Genomic DNA, 20,862 nt, shown 5'->3' with positions numbered 1-20,862 from the left:
AAAAGGCACAGGCTGTCCCCCCCCCCTCCCCATTAATAACACACCATGGACCGTCTTCCTTTGGCACCTGTTCACAAAGCCCGGCCCTCCACCAGACCCATGTCACCTGGCCAGAGGCAGAAGGGAATCGTCCTGACTAGCACAAACAGCTCTTGATTTGTCCCAAGGGGTAGGACAGCCTCCTGCATTTTCCTGATTACATACAGGGCTTATGAAATACAGCTCTTTTAGGACGTTCCAGTTTTTACCCAGGTCGTATATAGGTACGCACAGTTGGGAAAGCAGTTATTGCAAAATTGCTCTTAGAAAGAGTAGATGCTGAAAATTATGAGGTCCTCTTTCCCAAAATCCTCGTGGTCCTGCCACTGAGAACTACTCTCTTGATCCCAGCAGCTTTTTACTGGAAATAACCAGTACACTTTTCTTTCAGGGAGCAGATTTATTTTAAATCACATTTAATTGTGTTTAGTTTTCGACTATGACTCTCCCTTTCCCCGGTCCCTTTATGGACATAGGTCAAGGTTAGGAAGCTGTTTTACCAGAGTAATTGAAACAGAGGCCACAGAGGGGCAGCGCTGGGGCAGCAGAGTCAGACTCCGCTCTTCCTGGCTGTAGGGGCTGCACAGCAGCGTAGTCTCTAAGAGAGACGCCAGAACCGCAATTCCTGGGCTATGAAGGAGTCAGTCTTCCTTAGCTCTTTGTGTTTTCTATCAGACCGACTCCAGGAGCTAAGGCTAGTGGGATGTACTTGTGTACTGCCCATCCTCCTCACCCCCTACTCTCAACGCAAACCGCGTGTGCGACTCTGTGTGTGTGTGTGTGTGTGTGTGTGTGTGTGTGTGTGTGTACACGCAAGCGCACTCGCGCAATGGAAAAATCCTAGTAAGACAGACACCACATCCTTTCTCCCACAAACAGAACCCTCCACGGACTCCAGGACTGCAGACTTATGGAAAGCCAACAATGCCCCTCGGGCATGGGTGCCTCCAGCTCCGCATCTCTGCAGCCTTCTTTCCCATCGTTTCCTTTTTCCGGGTCTTGCCTTGGGCGCCAGGATCAGGGTGCCATGATCAGGGTGCCATGGGCGATGATGCCCAAGAGAGGCCTACTTTGCATGGATGACCAGTGAAGGGTCCTGAGATGTGGAAGTCACAGGGAACCCGGCAGCAGGCTCTCGGGTGGAGGAATGGCGCCCTCCCCTGGCGATCTTTCTCTTCCCGCGTGGGCCCCCCACTCCTTCCTCACGCCCACCCATCCCCGTAGCCCTTAGAGACCCTAGCTGTGCGCAGGGAGGGGGCTGCGTGCGGACGCCGCGGATTTGTGGGCAGGAAGCGGCGTTGACATTGAACGCCAGCTCGGGAACACGCGTGTGTGTGTCAGCGGTGGGGAGGGGGCCGGGCTCGTAGCTGCTTCGAGCCAGCTCAGGCAGGGTGCAGAGCTGGGCTGGTCCCCGCTGCCGCCCGCGGGAGCAGTGAGCGCTGAAGCCATTCATGATTTTGGTGACGTTATTCTGAGAGTGGGCGAGGGGAGGCGGGGCCGCTCGCGGAAAGCCCCGCCCCTCCCTTATAAATGCTGCTTCCCGGGCTCTTTGTGGGACCCGGAGCTCGGTGGAGAGCAGAGAGCTTTCTCTGCACTGCCGACGCCGCTGGCAGCGAGGCTGTCTCCGGAAGGCGGACCGGCGCTAGCCCAGTACCGGCTCTCGGCTGCTTGCTGCTCTCCTCTGCGCCCCTGCCAATCTCATTCAGGACGCAGTGACCGATTTTTGTTTTGTTTTGTTTTTTTTTCTTAATCACAAGGGCGTGGGTCAGCCTCCCCTAGGACTTCATGTCTGTATATTTCCCCATTCACTGGTGAGTATCCTGCGCCTGTGGAGGACGCCAGTTTAACCCGGGTGGCTGCGCTGCCTGGCAGCCGCCTAGTGCCAGCTCCGGGTGCGAGGCCGGAGAGTGGCACGGACACCCAGTGCTGGTTAACCCGCCCGCCTCAGCCCCTGCAGGAGTCGACGTCAAGGTTGCAAAGCTGGGGGTTGGGGGAGGCGGTGCTGAGAGCATCCAGACAAAGGAAGTGAACTCGGAACCTTCACTTAAGTGGCAGCCAGAGGGTGTGGATATGGTAGCGTTGGGTGGGGAGAACCTGGGGTCCCATCTGAAGCCCCCTAAGGAAACCCTGTCCGCCGAGGGCCGCGGGAGATGAGTTCTGCTTGGTGCAGGGGGCTCCAGCTCCCCGGACCATCCCCCTTTTCCTTTTTGTTTGCAGCAAGTCTCGGCGTCGAGGATGGCTGCAGAGGGGCTGAGCTGGTGCAGCCGCTGGGCTTGCAGAGCTTCTCGGGGAGGGAGGGTACTGGGGAGAAGCTCTCCGCTCAAGCAAGCCACAAGCATCAGGGTGCAAGCTACACCCTCCCAACCCCTGGCCTCTCTGTAGTCCCTTAAATCCAACGCGCCTTTGTGGAGGGCTGGGGCTGGGAAGGAGCGGGCTCGCCCAGTGCCAGATTGGAAGAAGCTCGTCACTGCTGAGTCGGGGGCTGCAGAGGTTTGCCTCCAGCCGGGAAGGATGAGGTTGTGGAGGATCAGAGCCGGGAAGGATCCGGGGACAGGCCCCTAGCTGCTGGGACGTGCGCGCCAGCTGCTTCTTCCTTCCTGCTGTGGTGTAGAGGAGGGGCGCTACAGGGAGACGAGCGCCCGAGGTCCTGGAGAGCGCTCGCAGGTGCCAGCCTTGGAGAGCCAGTCCCGGGTCCAGTGCAAGCTCTGAACCCGGGAAGAGCGGCGCTATTCTGCGTAGCCCAGGAACTCTGAAAGTTCGTGCTTCTCAGTTTAACTTTTTGGGTCCGCTCCACAGTACCAAGAAGGAGCAGACGCCGCACCAGGAGGCAACGACCCTGGTCTCAACCCTGTGGTACTTCTAATTTCCTTCTTTCCGGGGTTGGGAGGCAGCTTTTCCAGACCTGGGAGGAAATTGTTAAAGTCTAGCTTCTAAGCCTAAACTTACTCCCTAGACAGTCACCCTTTCTTAGTCTCTCCTCTCACTCCCAGTTTAAATATGATTAGAGGGGTCAATGACTTTCAAAACAAAGTAAAAATCCCCTACAGCTGAAGCTTGTGTACCCCCTCATGTGCAGACAAGTCAGTTGCCAAATGGGTGAGGCTTTGAAGAGTGGTGGAAGCTTTGTGCTCCCAGCCTCCATCTCCTCTCCCCACCCCGCTCAAAATGTAGTAAGGTAGAGAGATGTTAGAAGCCTTTGGGGACATTAGCCACCCCCCCAGTCACCCATTAAGATTTATGATTATTTTGTTAATTAGCACTTCCTACAACATCTGCAACATGTTCCCCTCCAGACATAACCATGAGATATGCGTTATTAGCAATCATTAGCATCTTGGTCATAAACTGGGCTCCTGCAGCTCAGAGAGGTTCTATGATCTGTTAGATCACACGGTGGTGAGGGCAGCTTTTCCAGATCCGGGAGGAGATTGTGAAAGTCTAGCTGCTAAACCTAACCTTGCCTCCAAGCCAGTCACCCTTTCTTAGTCTCTCCTCTCCCTTCCAGAACTCATTGCTTCTATTGCCAATGCCAAATACCATTTCTACTCTGTTTGGTATAAATAAAAAAAAGGAAAAAGAAAAGAAAAAAAAATTTGTGTCTTCCTGTTTTCTTAGATGTAGTTTCTCTAAAGCCAACCCTGGCTTTGCCTTTTGCCTTTTTAAAACTTTGTGCCCAAATGTGATCATGAGAAAACACTGGGTGTTGTGTCATGGGTACCTGGATTTGGTGTGAGTATTTGGTACTATGCTTCCTGAACTCTGTGTTTGCCCATGGCCTGTGTAAGGATAATGGACTGTTTGTATCCTGCTTAGAGAATACAAAGTACTTTCACATGTCAGCCATGGGTGGGCCAACTTGGCCCCTCTGGAAATTTCCTTGCAGTCAGAATCTGTACCCTTAAGGCTTTTTAATCTGGGGAAGTTTTTCATGCTGGGAGTTAGTAGCACCTGCTACCCCTCCAGAAGCAGGTAGAATGGCAGATGTGAAGCTTGCAAGAAAAGCTGACCCCCTTGGGGTGGGACATTTTGCCCAAAGGAGCACCAGACAGACAGACACAGTTAGGAAGGCACCATGATTAGATGATTAGACTTTGTCTCCTGGAGGCTGGACTGTTATTGTTATTATGTAATCCTACTGTGCAGTTCCCACTGGAAATTCATGGGCAAGAGTATTCTTATTTTTAGTGGATGGGTGAAGGGAAACCTGGCCGAATTATTTTCATATAGATACACAGACGCAAATCTTCCCCCTCCCCCATCCACCCCCCTCCACCGTTGTGTTTCCAGTTTGTTTAAAAGAAAATCAAATTTTCTTTGTGTAGGGGTTGGGGATGTTGGAGAAGTTGCAGAGGGCAGGCTTTGTCTCTTGAGGTGAGTGAGCCACAGGGCTGTAGGCCTGCAGGTTGTTTGTGCCAGGGAGCTTGTTTTGTGGTAAACTGTTTGAGCATCTCTCATCCTATCTTCAGCCAGTCCCCCCATCTTGGGGCCTGTGTGAGCATGTACTGACTTCTAGTATGGATTTCCTTGCAGCTCTGACTATCTACGATCGGCTGAGATGACCGAGGTGATGATGAACGCTCCATCCATGGAAGAGATTGGTCTCAGCCCCCGCAAGGATGGCCTTTCCTATCAGGTGAGTTCAAACTTCTTGGAGCCTTGTGACTTCCTCTGAGACTGGAAGTAGGCTTGGTATGGGGATCCCAGTATCACCTGTAAGAGTTTGAGGATCCCAGTATCACCTGTAACAGCACTGTCACCTTGAGAAAGTCCTTGACTGCCAGCAAGCTTCAGTTTCCTCATTTGTCAGAGGAAGCAACAGTGGTCTGCATCCTAAAGGATATGACGAAGAGTCGAGGTGATGGGGGAGGGTGTCTGACAGGAGAACGGCTACCTGTCTTCTCAGGGTGATAATTGACTGGCTGAGTCAGAGTTCAAGTTTAAACTGCACATGGCTGAAGAGGACAGACTCTCAGGGATGCTGAGAGAGAATGTGGCATAGGGAATCATCCTGTCTAGTGGGGGTTAAACACGGAGGACAGCAAAAGCAGAGCTGAAGACCTCCTTTCTCACTCTTTGGCCAATGCTCTTTCTAAGGCTGGCGAAGATTCACCATGGCAGGGAGGTGGAAGGATAGCATCCCAGTCAGCCAGAGCACTTTGGTCACCTCCGGGACAGACAGCTGGCTTTGGAGCATCAGAGAGTCCCTACCTAGATGGGCAGATTTGGAGGAGAGAAGTAGCTATCTGTAGAGGGAATGTTTTGAGGCTAGTGATATTGTGTAAAGTGGCTAGCCCAGGGAAGAAGAAAGGAGCGTGAAGTGCCGAGCACCTCGTACGCATTGCTGTGTTCATTTTTTGCTGTAGCTCCTAAGGGAAGGCCCAGCCACCTTTACACTGAGACCCTAGCCCTGCTGTATATGGGGGCTTTGATCTCTACTCCTAATGGTTTTGATCTTCTGACATATCCTGTGTCTTCACACTGGGCTAGTTCTGGCCTGAATCTAGACTTACTCCAGCTGCTTGCTCCTTAGAGCTGTTTTGAGGACAATTATTTTGTAAAGAATGAAACAAATAGAAAAACTGGGCCGGGAGCCATTTGATGGGAGGAGAGTAATCAAGGAGAAGCCAAGATGAAAGTTAAGATTGGAAGCATGTCTTCAGATACCAGACATGCTTGGGGGATTCTGGAGTCCCATTCTTTTGTGTCAACACCCATACCTTACTTGTTGGCCTGCAGCGGGTGACAAGGGGCTTAAGGAAAAATGGTCTTTCCAGGCTTTCTTTTCTTGGAGAGGGACTGAGAAAGGCAGTTGGGGCCCTGTGGCCGGGTGGGCGATAGAAAAGGTTCCTGGCCCACCTGCCCGTGTAGTTTTGCTTACCAGTTTCCACGCCTCTGAGTCAGACTGAATGTCTGGTTACAGGTGAGGGCGTATCAGTGAGGGCGGATTTCAGTTCCAGGTTGTAGATTTCCACCACAGAACCTCAGCCGTACCTGTCAGTGTGTTTCTGTGTGTGCTTTAAATATATCTCAGGCAAAAGAGTCAAGCAGTCTTTCCCGGCCTGGAACCCCCAGAGCACATCCTGATGGCCATGGAGGAGGGGCTGCCATGCTGCGGGAGAGGGCTGAGGCGGCTGGAGAAAAATAAAAGCGTTTCTGGGTTCTTACAGTATCCTGAGAATAAGGCCTCCAATGCTTTCCCCCCCCCCATCGTTCTGCTGTATTGAGGGCCCGATGTATTGAGGGCCCGCTTCCCAGAGCCCCAAGAAGTCAACCTCTGTCTCCTAGGTGGGGACCACTGACCCATGTCCAAATACTTTACTTGGAACTCACTGTAGAGCCCTTCAGCCAGAGATGGTTTCAGAAAAGGCTCTTGGTTGTCTGGTGAAGAGAAAAGAGAAAGTTGTAATGTTTAGCCAAACGATATTTACTAGGCACTTTCTGCAATTAACCTGATATACTGGTTGCTGCACTCAGGGCCTGGGGCTTATGGGAACCAGCATGTACATGTACTTCTGGGACATATGCAGTCTGCCCAAAATGTGTGGGCACTGATGATGTGATCCTACAGAATCTGAGATGTCATGAGCCAGGGAATCAGCGAGGGGTGGGCTTTGAAGAAAAATGGGAGCCTTGGGGGAAGGGGCGGGCAACCCCATCTCTCACATGTGATTTTACCGCAGCTTCGGTAAAACCCTTGGGCTGCGTGTTTAAGCAAAGTGTGGGACTCTGCCTTGATCTGTCAAATGATGGGTACTCTCTGGGCCCCCGCAAAGCTGGTGCCATCAGATTAAAAGCTTTCCCACCAACACCCCTGGGAATGGCTAGGCCCGGCTCTTGGCTAAAGCCGGTCCGCCCTGCATGCTTGGACTCTGCTTGGAGCTAAGGGTGGGAACTCAGCGCTCTTTTCTTGGCTTTACTCCTCAGGATAATAATAGTATGTGGCTTTTACTGAGACCTGCTTTTCCAAGGAACGGAGTAAGGGCTGGAGACAGCAACCCCGACTTGGCAGATGAAATACAATCTCAAGCTTGTGGTGTGACCTTGAAACAAGGTCATCATATAAGTGACCCATTGGACATTCAGGTCATTCCCATGCCTTCCAGACCCACCCAGAGTCAAGCTCTGCTGAGTTCTCTTTGTTGTATATGGCCATCCTTTCCATGCCTGTGGAACCATATACTTTCTAAGGATGCTGTGATGGGCTGTCAGGACATGGGTCCTGCCCTGCCTTTCTATTGCCAGCTCTCCATTGCCAGGCCTTGCTATCAGCTCTGTATCCTCTAGCCATCATCATTTCCCCATTCATGTGCCTATATGTTTACAGAGAAGCTCTTAAGGGGAAAGGTATCCCGACTTGGAACTTAGCCACCTTTACATCTATGGTGGCCCCTGAAGGTCCTGATGAAGGTTTAGGTCAATTCCATACCTATCCAGGCTCTGAATGCATGTTCTTTTATATCCCCTAAAGGATTCAGATTAGCCTTCTATCATTCTTTAGAAATTCACAGCAATAATTTTTTTATTTAGTTTTATTGTACTTTATTTTATTTTGTGGTAGGGCCTCCTGTATTCCATAGTAAAAGGTGACTCTAAACTCTTCATCCTCCTGACTCTACCTCTCAAGTGCTGTGATTACAGGCACAGATTACCGTGCCCAGTTTATGTAGTGCTGGGGATGAAACTCAGGGCCTCATGCATGCCAGGTAAGCTCTGTACCAACCGAGAGCTATGTCCTCATCCCTGAAGGTTCATGCCGTTTTGTGAACATGTGTAAAAATCTGGAGCCAGTGTCTTGTTTTGTCTTCGCATCCATCTGGAGAGTCATTCAAATAAGCGAAAGCCACGTGGCACGTCTATTTGGCAGGAGTTATCACACCCCTTTGGGTGGGCGAGGAAATGGTTACTAGAAAGCCTAGTACATTTAGCTCAGGCTGTGGGCGACAGCAAGCTCTCAGAACCACATGGGAGGGTCTCTGTGAGGATGTTTATGTCCTTAAGGGCTGTAGCTCCATGCCTATGCTGTGTCTCTGGCTTTCCCAGTCAGTCACCAGCCTATGGCACAGGAATGTGGGCCATCCAGTACAGACCGGTCACTGGATGCCTGGTGGAGCCTGTTCTTTCTATGGACCCACCATGTAAGAATGTGATATATGGGGATATGTCTTTCTCTGAGGGTTCCTTTCATATTGGCCAGAGCTCTAGATAAGGAAGGGTTCTAATTATTTCCCTATGAACCCTAGGGGGCCCTGGCATTTTGGCCTTGCCCCCTAACTTCTACTGGCACAGTGTACATAGACCATCTTATTTTTTTTTAATTTATTTATTTATATGTACGTACACTGTAGCTGTCTTCAGACACTCCAGAATAGGGAGACAGATCTTGTTACAGATGGTTGAACCACCGTATGTTTGCTGGGATTTGAACTCAGGACCTTCAGAAGAGCAGTCGGTGCTCTTAACCACTGAGCCATCTCTCCAGCCCAGACCATCTTCTTTTTAATTACTATACTTAGGTCTACACAGTTAGTTTATTATACTCTCCCACAGTTATTGTATTATTTAATTATATACAAGGTCTGCAGCTCACGTTGGCCTGGAACTCTCCGAGTAGCTGAGGGTGACCTTAGGCGTCTGATCCTCTCACCCCAAGTTCTGGAGTACTGAGAAGCTGTCACCGCATGTACTTCCGTGGTGCTGGAGAGTAAAGCCAGAGCCTTAGACATTCTAGACAAGCACTCTGCCAACTGAGCTTCAGCCATAGCCCCTCCTGAAGCTCTTCTTTGGTTGCCATTAGTACATTGATATTCTACCTGCTCTTACTTTTGATCATTTATGCCTGCCTTTGACATCATATTTCAGGCAGAGACCCACCCAGGCTCTCCTTTCAAGAAGGCCATTCTGAAAATGAGGAGGAACAGTTACTTTACATACTCAACTGCTCCCCTGCTCCCATGCCTTCCTTTTGACTTAGAGAACTACCAGTGTCCTGCACCTACTCTTCACCTCCCAGGGTAATGAGAGGGACAGTGGTGAATTGGTCTTTCTTGTCTCCCAATAGTGTTTGCTTCTTGCAGGCCCAGAGCTTTATAGTAGCTCTGCACTGAAGCCAAGACTGAAGGACTCAAAGAGCATGTGCAAGATAGTATCCTGCAGGTTCCATGGTCACCAGGAAATCATCTTTCACAATCATCAGAGTTTGAAAAGCTTCAGTTGTCCCCAGAGAGACATAAAGCTAATATCCCGAAAACCTGTGGCAGGAGCCAGTCAGCCATAGACACGACACATTGCTGGGGTTGTGGCAAGTTTCTTCTGATCCTTCTTCAGTTTCTCTCATAGTGATGAGATGGATGGCAGCCGTGTCCGTTGGATTTAGAAAGCGTGCACTATCCCCTTTGAGTGACACTGGCTCTTACTGAGCCATCACACATCCTTGCATTGAAAGTCTTCTTTGTAGGAGAGTCCAGCACCTTCCCTTTTATGTTAGAAACCTAGACACAAAGGTCATGTTCACTGTTGTGGAAAGTCCCTGGATTAGGGCCTACAGATGGCCAGAATTGTTCCCATGGGAGACTTCTCCTTCCCCTCTACCCATATGGGCACAACAGTGTGTTTGTGCCTGGCCATAGAGAGAGAGCAGGACTTTTTTTCACAGCCCAACCAGCCTGCTGCACACTGGATTCATACAGCCTCTCTCAAAAGGCCTGTGTTGGGTCCCCCCTCCCTCCTCCCAGCCATGTGTTCGTCATGCTGCAGAGCCAGGGGCTATGTCTTACACTGCTCTTTGTTCCCAGTGTCCTACAAATAGATGCTTAATGAGTCCTGAATGATGGACTGGGCCCTTCCTCCTTCCCTTTCCTGGCCCGAGACTGGCTCTGTACCTTGGCAGTCCCATGGTGACTGTTTTAACAAGATCAGCATTTTCTCCCAGTCCACCCAGTCTCTCTTAACGTTGGATAGAAGGGGAGGATTGTACTGTACGGTGAGGAAAAGGAATGCATTTGGGTGGTGAATCTTGTGACTGAAGCCAAGAGCTATTCCTGGGTGTCTGGCGAATGTCCTGAGATGATCTTTCAGGCCTGAGTCTGAAATAATCCTCAGAGGATAGGAAGACAGGCCTTCTTTCACACAGGGCTACAGTGTGCTGGGGCTCCCTTCCTTTCTAGCCTGGGGAGGCAAGGATCTGTGTCAACTAGTCAAATCCTGTGTCCTGCAGTTTATCTTTGGCTTGAGGCTAGCCTCTGAACTGCACAAACCCACCTAAGAGAATGTTTGTTCTTCCAAAGTATTATGGTGACCTCAGGGGATGGGTCAGAGCAGCTTCTACCTCCTCCCACTGGTCTTCATTATCTTGCATTGGGAAACTTTTTTTTTCCCTTTCTTCTTTCCTTCTCCTTCTGCTTCTAAGGTTAGACCTTACAGTAGATGTTTCCAGCCATTTAATTAAAGCTGTGTTGACTGTTGGCTTCTTGGGCAGAGACTTTATGGGAGCCAAAAGGAAGAAAACAAAAAAAACCCAAAAAAACAAAACGGTCCTAGAACTTCTGTGTGAAGCAGCATGGGCGAAGCCAAGAGAAAGAACATCACAAACTCCATTGCAGGGGTGTTTGGTCCCCATGCCTTGAATTCATCTCCTGCCTTTTACTTTGGAGACCATAAAATCCACCCCCATGACCATTCCTATGGACAGAGCAGGTGTAAATGCCCGCAGCCGCCCGTGCTCCCACTCTGCCCGACAGCCTAGGTAGCAGAATGTCAGTACAGTGGCGGAGGGTGGGGGGTTATTTTTCCAGTTAGAGTGTTGTAGTTGTAGGAAAGTTCTTCCTTCCCTTATTATCAGTCATTTCCTGTTTTCATTGAGAAAGCATGCGTTTGGTTACTTTTATGCTTTTCAAAACCTGGTGACTTCTAGAAGATGTTCATTTTCTTCTCTATTTTTGTCTAATTTTCATACGGGGCATAACTCATCGTTTTTAAACCTTCTCTTCTACCACCTCGAATGGTCTGACGTTTTAGATAACAGTGGTCACCAGCACTGTGGTGCCACTCCAACGCTATTTTCAGAATAATCTAAAGCTCTCTTCCTTTGTCCTTCTGGTCCTAGGGATCGAGTCTAAGGTTTTGTGCATGCTGGTCATAGATTTATCATTGAGCTACATATTCTTCCTTACTTTGGGTTTTGAGATACGTTCTTGCTAAGCTGCCTAGGTTGGCCCTGTACTTCCTGTGTAGCCCTGGTTGGTCTTGAACTCTCACCGGTCCTCTTGTCTCAGCTTCCCTAAAGGTATCCACCACTGTACCCTAGAAAAGCTCACCTTGTATCATGAGGTTGGATGATAATTTCCTTCACCCTCGTTGTCTTATTGTTGAAAATGTTAGGTCATATTTTTTCTCTTATACTGTGATAGTTTACATTAAAATTTTAATATAAACCTTAGTGAATAATTTACATTATATCTTGAGAATAGTTTTACAGGTAAGATTTTTGAGTTAAAGGGTAAAAGTGTGGTTGGATATCTATGTGTTATCATTATAAAGGTAATATTTACTCTTCATAGAATGTGGCAAAACAGACCAGACCAAAGAGGAACAACCTATTCACATTCCTCTCACTGGAGTAATGTGGTGTGTTTACTTTTGACTGGTTTCTGTGCATATTTTTCAATGTGCAGCAAATCTTTTCTTTTCCTTCATTTAATATAATACTGTGACTAGGTTTATGTCATTTGGTTTTCTTTGTAAAACAACATTTCACTTTGTATGTACCATTTCTGATTGTTAGATGTCTAGGTTGTGCCATCTTTTGTTCTTGAGACAAACAGAGCTCCGAACATCATTTTACATAAATCTCTGACAGCCCTGACTGGTTTCTTTGAAATCAATTCCTGGAAATAGAACTACAGATTCAAAGGGATCCAACAATGTTAAGCCTCTCAATTATATAGTACCTTAAAAATGGAATGCATAAATGAGTTTACTAAAATGTAATCTGCCAGCATCTATAGAGTTGGGATAATGATGGAGCCTGTGGATGGGATCAGAAAGGCATTTTGTTATCTTAGTGTATTCAGACATTGTACATCTTCCTGTAGTTGATTTATTATGTGCATGATGATAACAAATTAATGGTGCTTAAGCAACATTTAGCCAGCATTGAAAAAAATAGCTAGTGATCATATTCTTGACCCATAGCTAATATACACTCTCTAGATTATAAAAGTATATAAGCCAGCCATTGTCCTATTTGTGCATCTTACTCTATTAATGACATTGAAGCCTCTTGTAACCTTGAAAAGACCAGTGCAGTTGTCCAGACCCATGAAGTCTGGCCAGTGGTAGGCTTAGTGTTAGGAACCATTTTGGGGTTCTTAGGTTTGCTTCTCTGGATGTTAGAATAGACTGGATATTCAGAAGTAGATCTAAATTTAATGGCTGCCTTGCCATCTACCCAATGAGTTGGTAAGGCCTCTGGTGCATGTGTAGTGTCCAGTGCTCCTGTTGGCTTATGAAAATGCCAGTGCTTCCCATGGCACAGGCTACTTTCCTATTTCTGTGGCAATAGAGTTTGATATTTAAGCAAGGATGCTTTAACCAAGCAAGTAAAGAAGGAGCTTGACACCAAAGAAAAATGAAAAGAATAACAGAAAAACGAAGATGGCGTTGTGAGGCCGGCAAACATCTGTCCCCATGAGTGGGACATTTTGAAGCATGGTTCTTTAGGTGGCTAACCCTGGTACTGGCCAGGAAGAGATTTGTTTCTTCAAAAGCTGAGTGCCCTCTGTGGTAGAGACACCATGACAGTTAGTACTCAATTATGATTTCCTTGCTATTCACCCACCGAAATATGACTCACCACCTCCAGATGCTTCCTGGATGTTTTCCTCAGCACTTTAATATGAGAGAGGTTCATGTCAATGATCCCCTGTGTAGATACTACTCCACATATTGCAAAGTGTTAAGGCAGGAAGGCAGCTGCCCCAGGGGTTGCAGAAATTCTCCACGGGACGTGAAAGCAAGGAAGGTTTTAAGGAAATCCATGCCCTCATCCCCAACTTCCTTCTGTGGCTCTGTACAAATTACCATTCTGAAGGATACCTCACTAGCCCTGTTTCTCTACCTTTCTGTCTGGGTTGTATTTCTGTCTCTTTACAAGGGAGATCAGCTGGCCATGGGGTAGAAACTTTAGGGCCATCAGAGAAATGGACCATTCAAAACACATGTCCCGACAGCCTTCCCCCTTCACAATGAGAAAGTTATCCAATAAAAATTAACCTCTGTACTTAATAATTACTTGTGATATTTATTGATCAGTTAGTACTGTTAGCCACATTGAGCCAATATGGAAAATTTGAATTTATAAAACCCTAATGTCACTGGACTTTTAAAACTGTCAGTATAAACAGTATTATTATATACTTAACTCTTTTGTTGAAGGAAAGTATGAAAAACCAATGGCTAAAAACTTGAAAATATTAAAATGTATTAAGAAAATATCCAGTCAGGTATAGTGGTACATGTCTGTAATCTCAGCTCCCACAAGGCTGTGGTAGAAAGATCATGAGTTTGAGAGATAGACCTGGGATACTTGGTGAGTTCTGGGCTAGCCTGGGTTATATAGGAGAACACTATCTAAATTTAAAAACAAAACAAGTAGAAATATCATTTAGAAATAGAGTATAAATACTGTTTAAAATAGAGGAAGGAATACTGTAACATTGACTTAGGAGATTATTTATGAGTGTTTTAGTAGAAAATGGATGACATAAAATTGCTATAGTTCTTACAATATACTGAGTATAGTTTTTTGTTAGTGTATTGGGGCTTTTTGTTGTTTTTCCTTCCTCCCTCCCTCCCTCCCTCTCTCTCTCCCTTCCTTCCTCCCTCCTCCCCTCCCTTCCTCCCTCCCTCCCTCCCTCTCTCCCTTCCTTTCTTCCTCCCTCCCTCTCTCCCTCCCTCTCTCCCTTCCTTTCCCCTTCCTCCCTCCCTCCCTCCCTCCCTCCATCCCTCCCTTCCTCCCTCCTTTCCTTCCTTCCTTTTTGGCAAGGTCTTGCTGTATAGCTCAGGCTGGCCTTGATCTCTCAATGTTCCTCCCTGCCTCAGTTTCCTGAGTACTGGATTTATAAATATGCACTTCTGTGCTGAGCCCAACACTAGGTATAGTTAAAAGAACAGTATATACATCCTGGTTTAAGGTGTTAACATTGTGATATAGCAGGAGTGTTGGACATTCAAAAGGAGGCATGGTTGTTTAAAATTTTTCTAGTGATGATGTCAGCAAAGATGCGTATATATCCACAGGCTCTCTTCCTAGACCCCACCTTCCTAGAGTAAACATCTGAGTGGGAGGCAGGCTTGAGCTTGGTTCAGTCATCTTGACATGATCTTCCTCTAAAGTAGCATGGTGTGGTGTCGCATTACCCAGGGATCCTTTGGGCACCACCAAGAACACCAAACTCAGAACCCCTCAACTCAGAGGGGTTAAAGGCATCTGGATAACTATTTTCTGCTCTCATTTTTGTGTTATTTGTGGCAGTGCAGGCAGCTTGTCACCACTGTGGGCCTCGATTTCCTCATCCACAATAAGAACTAATTTCTACTAATTTTGATGGACAGATTGATGATCTTCATATAGCCTTTGATGTATCTGAAAGTGCCCTTGATGTTCTACTTGACTTTCTTGCAGTATTAAAAGTATGTTATTTTCAGCATTGACTTCCCTGGCCATCTTTCTGAGGATATGCTTTTTCTCAGGCCAATGGTTCTAAATTTTGGGTTTCAGTTTATACTTTAAAATAAAAAAGTTTGTTTATACTTTTAAAAAATTTTTATGAGCTTTTGTTTGTGTGTACTATGTCTTTAAATTTATTGTTTTAGGAATTAAAACAGGTTTTTTCAATTTTTACTTATTAGCTTATTTAGAATAACAATGAAGCAATTATATGTTGATATAAATAATAGTTTTTCATAAAATAACTATATTTTCCAAAATGGAAAATCCTAGTGAGAGGAAAAGCATTGTTTTTACATTTTTAAAATCTTATGTCTGGTCTAATGGAAAATGGTGAGATTCTCATGTGTGCTTCCCATGAGTAAATTTGTTGCAGAATATGTTGCTTGAACTAAATGAGTAAAATCTGGCTTATAGAAGTTATGCAGTTAGGAATGGGAGAAATAGTTTCACATCTTTTCCAGATTGTTTTGGTGTATCACCAAAATGTAACCTGTCATAGTTTTTTTCTTTTCCTTCCTTTCCCCATTCCATCCTCCCTCTTCTCTTTTGTCTTCCATTTCCCTCCTCCCTTCTCTCCTGACATTCTTTTGAGACATGACCTCATGTGGCCTAAGTTACCCTCCAACTGTTATATAGCAGAAGATAACCTTGAATTTCAAATTCTCCTTGCCTCCAACTCCTGAGGGCTAGGATTACGTACTCAACAAGTGGTAATTTCTTAAATGGCATGTGTCTTCAGACAAAACCTTATGCATGAACTTTTTGTACTCTTACATTAAAATTTATTAGTCTGGCTTGTACTTTTTTTGAATCTTTTCTCCAAGTTCAATTTTGTAGTGTATTATACTGATCATTTGTGAAATAAGATCTTTCAAATGGTGATACATTTCATTATGCAATATAAAAAAAGGCATATTTGTTAATATCACTGCTGGTCTCATCAGAAAACCAGTAAGAATTAGGATGTTATCAAGTTCATGATGGCTGATAAAAATTCCTCAAGATTCTAATTTTCTCTTGAGAGCTCTATTTTTATCATTGGTTATAGATATCATCAGCTATTTCCCTTAAAATGGCAATCCACTTTGTCATTTCTGAGAAATTACCCACATTGGAATAACCATAGTTTGTTTTTTTAGTAATTTTTCAAGTACAGTGATGTTCCATTGAAAAAGTGGTTAGTTTAGCTGGCAACTCAACTATATCAGTGCTTTTATTGGGGATAACCTGGTACCTTGGTAAGCAGCAGGGATGCTTTACTTTAACTTGGCATTTCACCACTCCAAATATGAAAACATTACTTAGGCATCAGTATTCGGCAAATATGAAGTATTCGGAAGGTTGTTACTGTGTTGTTTGTCTTTTGTTAATCATGTGAGGTGAGAAATGATAAGTGATGACAGGTACACATTCCAGATTACTGTGATGGTGCCAGTAGTTTCAGTGACTGTGGTTTTTTTTATACTGCAGTTTAAGTGTCAACATGGTATAAAAAGCAAGTGGAAACTAAGTATTACTGAAAATATTTTCATTTCCATCTGTGCTTTCTTCCTGAAAGGATCTTGAAAGTGGCTTCTCTAGACTTAACAGAATGTGTCTGAGGAGAGCAGTAGGGTTATCAGCTAGTGAGATGTGTGTTACTGTTAGGCGAGTTTTGTTGGGGGATACCCTTAAAGATGGGTCATTAACAGATGACTTAACGTTAGGAGCAAGACAAGTTGACCTGGTAATATGGGGCAAAGTAGTGGTGAGTGAAGCCTGGCAAAGGCCTTGAGAGGACAGCAGAGTTGTTCTGGGAACTTTGAAAGTTGGGGAGGGGCACTGAGTGGTGGGTTTGGAAGCTGTAGGGTAGACTTTAGAAGCAAGATCTAGACAGGATGTCAAGGTCTAAAGACTCAAGACTTTTTGTCTCTAAAATGAAGAAGGAAGGGATAGTAGAAATGGCAGCTGGGTCAGGCTGAGTTTTCTGACAGAGGATATGTAGTCATGGGATCTGAGGGTAGTGCTGATGAAGGTGGATAGAGAGAGGAATTGGAAAGACTGGGCAGGAGATTGTCGTCTTTCAAAGAAGCAATGATGATGCATGTTTGCTAAGATACAGATATTTGAAATCATTTATGCCCCCAGAGAAATTTGGAAAATCCTCTAATATCCCAGAAGGTTAATCTATTTCTGGGTCCAGCATTTTCAGGAGCCATTAGTACTAACTGATTGGCTTGCAGGATGGGTGTGTGTTTGAGAGATGTTTATGAAAGATGGTGTTTATCCCTCGGATTTCCTTTTCCATCCAGTTTCAAGGCTTAGACACTTAAGTATCTTTGATCCAAAGGAAGGAGGTTCAGAGTTGATATAAAGCTCTAATCTCTGCTCAAGTGCCCTGAAGGATTAGAAGCATCAGGGAAGGGCAGGATAGGGTGAGTTGGATGTCCCATAGCTTTGGTTCAGAGACAAGTTGGGAGCTGAGACAGATAGTACAAAACTGGATAACATTAGGCTTCTCTGAATCCCTGCTAGGACCCTCTGCCTCTAAGAATCCTTGTGTTTTTCCCAGCCACTTGCCACACTGAAAACTCAGTAAGATGCAAATAGTACTAACAACATAAGATTAGATAGTAGGAGGTCAGATCTCAAAGACTGTAGTTGTTGCAATCATGTATAGTTAAGGACCAAAGTTCAGTGTATTAGCTGAATTGGCTGCTGCTCATTCATTCCACCCTACTCAAAGCAGGATGCTGGGAGAGATCTGCTCCCTGTTACAGGACAGCCCTTCCTAGGAAGGAATAAACACACAAGGCAAATCCATTCTTGTTCCTAAGGAAAACTAAGAATTCCAGGCTTTGGGAAGCTAGGCTTTAGGAGGGAATCGACTTCTCTGGGTGAGGGCCCCTGGAGTAGGCCCAGAGTCCGAGGCTTTCCATGGTGTGACCAGAGTTTGGTCAAGAACATGATTGCCATTCCAGCTGGCCTCATCCATGTCCTGGGGGGCGGGGGCAGCAGCTCTGGAAAGGAGGCAGTGACTCCCATAGGCTTTTGGTCAAAGAACTTGCCTGGACTGGGATTTGTGAATCCAAACCCAGTCCATTTGTCTCAAGCTACAGTTGTTGGCTTTTCCAGGCTCACTCTAAATGCTCCTCCAGGCGGGCCCTTGCTTTACTTAATAGGGACCAACATTAGCAATTTAACAGTTTCCAGAGCATGTTCACACACACCTCGATTTGACTCTCTCCCAAACCCTGTAAGATCAGCATTAGTATAAATCCAAATTTATAGAGGCGGAGGGAGGGGAGGGCTGGCTCAGCCTTAGAACCCCACCCCCTCCCCAGCAACCCTGCAGAGTCCAAACCACTTCCTCATTTCGTTCAAGGGGCCCAGAGGAACTAAGGTGATCCAACCAAGGCCACAGAGATAGCAAGAGTCAGTGGCCAGGTAAAAGCCAGACCTTTTGAACTCCTGGCCCACCTGTACGCAACAGTGTGCTATTTTTCCATAGTGGGCTTGGGGTTGGTTGGTTCTTTGTTTCTCTCAGCAACTGGAGAACGGCTTACTTACTGTGTAGTTTTGTGTGCACAGTGCCTTAGGGAAGTAGCCTGACTCTTTCTCCCAGGCTGTCTGTCCTCCTTCCCACCCCAGCTTCTCCTGCCCTCTGCTCTCCCCCCCCCCTCTCACCTTCCCCCCAGCGAAGAGAAGCAGGGTATCCAGGCCTGCCAGCGACTCAACTTGCACAGCTGGTAATTAGCCCTTTGTGTCCAGCTAAGCACCTTTCATCTGCCCCACCTGCTGGTGTCTGCTTTCTCCATTAGCATCTCCCTGCTCCTTGCTGAGCCCTCCACCCTCTCTGTGGCCAGATCGTCTTGTTTGTCAGAGATGATGGCCCGGCAGCGCACAGACAGGGAAGGGCCACAAAGACCAGACTTGCTCACATTTTCCATAGTAGGTGCCAGGCAACTCTTTCTTATCCCCACCCCAGAGGCTGCTAGGTTTAGGTCACCTGGCTCAAAGGCAGACAGCTGATAGCTGAGCCTCCAAATTTTGGGCCTTTGGAGGCCTAGTTTTGTCTTTTGGTTCCTATCTGTTCATGATATGGGAGCAACTCTCTAGCCTAAGCACAAAGGCTACTGATGAGTTTATGGTCTCTAGAAACCTGGTCTCGGCTCCACAGCTCTCTGTTCTGAGGCTGCTCATGTTGGTCAGCCAGTCCAATCGCTTCAGTCTCCCTGAAAACCTTGTTTTTCCATTGTTCTCACAGTTAATTATAGTTTGAGTACAGTAGCTGTTTAAATTTTTATTAAATTTGTGTTTATTTAAGTCACATGTAAAATTTGGCCATCTTTCAAGGGCTCGGTTAGCTACCCGTGACGAGTGGCCGTGGTATCAGACGGCACAGAGAACATTTTCATTACGGCAGAATAGGAGTGCTACACTAGCCCTCACAGCCAGAACCTCCAGTATGTTGGTGTCTAAATCACATCACACAGACCTAGATCATTCTGAAGCCCCCCCCCTTCCATGGAATCATCTCAAGTTCCCAAAATGTCAGGACCCATGGTGATGAGAGGGCACCTGGCAAAGGGCACCGCTACCGAGGCATCCCCTGTGAAATTCAGTCACTAAGATTGCATGCATGCTGCTCATGTAGAATCCAAGATGTTCTTGGAGTGTGTATGATTGACAAGATTCTATTCCATTTGTGTAGGTGGGAACTTGGTGTTCATTAGTTCTGTCCACGCCATCATCCTGGGCATCCCCCGTGTGACAGCTGGTTCTGGAGGGTAGCGATGGCAAAGACAGGAAGGGACAGGGCTGAAGAAAACACAGTTGGCTGCTGGATGCTTCTGAACTTGCCCTGCAGGAGATGAGAGGAGGAGATACCCATCGGAGCCTCCCATACCTCCGGAAGAGCCTTTACTATAGAGGGATTTTTCCAGTTTGTTTGTTTGCAGCTCTGAGAGAAGATGGAGCTCTTTGGACTTGAAGGTTTAACCAGAAGCAGTGCTTATGAACAGGGCATTTCTTTGTTCTGCCAGGCTCTGCTGGGCAGCCCAGCATGCAGTGCTTTGTTTGCCTGCCACCCCAACCATACCTGTCATGTGCTTGGCAAGTCCAACGAGAGACTTCTTTTTCTTTCTTTTTTTTTTTCCATTGCCTTCCCCACCCCATCAAATTGTAGTTGCAGCCTCTCATTTTTCTGCTGCCTAGATGATTAAAAACCATGACTTAGTGGAAAAATGCTGACCTCCTCCGGGTCAGCCTCTTAAGCAGCCGCCGGAGATAAGATTGTCCTGGAAAAGACTCAGAAACACTTTTGTAAGGCTTTCTGTCTTTTCCCGGAGAAACAAGAGAGGCTGTTTTGGTGCAGGGTGTGTTCTGTTGTTGTTTATTTTTGTAGAGAGCTACAGTTCTCAGAAGCACAAGTCTGTGTGATCTGATAATAAAAGAAAATCTCTGATGGAAAGGGTATATCAATTATTATAATTATTTTTACAAATACAATGACTTGTAGAATAACTTTTTCTCTTTAATGGTTCCTGCTTTGAGTAAGTCACAGTGCAAAGGTCTTTGGCAACTACCACAGTATCAGACTTCTGATGCTCAGATTGACACCCTCCACCCCCCACCGAGGACTTATAAGACTTGACTGTGGAGCTCTTGGGATGGAAGCCATTGATGGCTGTTGTTTTTATAACTGTGCTAGAAGGATGGCTTCACCCTTGGAGAGTGGAAACTAAATCTACACCTGAGGGGCCAGCGCAAAGAAGACATTGTTATTTGAATTTTGCTTCTGTCCTCAAAGCATTGTATCACTTCTGTGTTGGTCAAGAACTTGGACCCATCTCGTGTGATAAGAAGGTCACTTCTTTTCTCTGGAGGAGAAACTGAGGGGGAAGCTTGAGAGGCCCTGACAGGGGTCATGCAATAGATGTCAAGGGGATAATCTGAATCCAGATCCAGTGCCTCAGACTTGTGTCCTCTGATGAATGGACATCTGGGTCCTTTAGACATCTGGGTCCAGGAGCAGCTCATTTCTAGGAATGTAGCCTCCTCCTCCTCCTCCTCCTCCTCCTCTTCCTCCTCCTTCCTCCTCCTCCTCCTCCTCC

General features: G+C 46.4%; 1 protein-coding gene across 4 annotated transcripts in view; it reads left to right on the top strand.

The window, feature by feature from the left end:
* The window catches only part of Lbh (LBH regulator of WNT signaling pathway), a 65,907-nt gene that overhangs the window by 41,903 nt on the left and 3,142 nt on the right, over nt 1-20,862 (top strand). For 2 of the 4 annotated variants that reach the window (XM_031356122.1, XM_031356121.1), the window contains one exon: nt 4,570-4,672. In XM_031356122.1, the coding sequence (XP_031211982.1) occupies nt 4,595-4,672 (78 nt within the window). In that variant the 5' untranslated portion in view covers nt 4,570-4,594. Of the gene's footprint in view, nt 1-1,575; nt 1,851-2,342; nt 2,893-4,569; nt 4,673-20,862 lie in introns of those variants that run through there. The other 2 variants (XM_031356120.1, XM_031356123.1) reach the window with 2 other exon arrangements.

The sequence above is a fragment of the Mastomys coucha genome, unplaced genomic scaffold (assembly GCF_008632895.1).
Source record: "Mastomys coucha isolate ucsf_1 unplaced genomic scaffold, UCSF_Mcou_1 pScaffold6, whole genome shotgun sequence".
NCBI lineage: Eukaryota > Metazoa > Chordata > Mammalia > Rodentia > Muridae > Mastomys > Mastomys coucha.
Note: the sequence above shows the minus strand (reverse complement) of the source record. Positions and strands in the feature narration are given on the sequence as shown.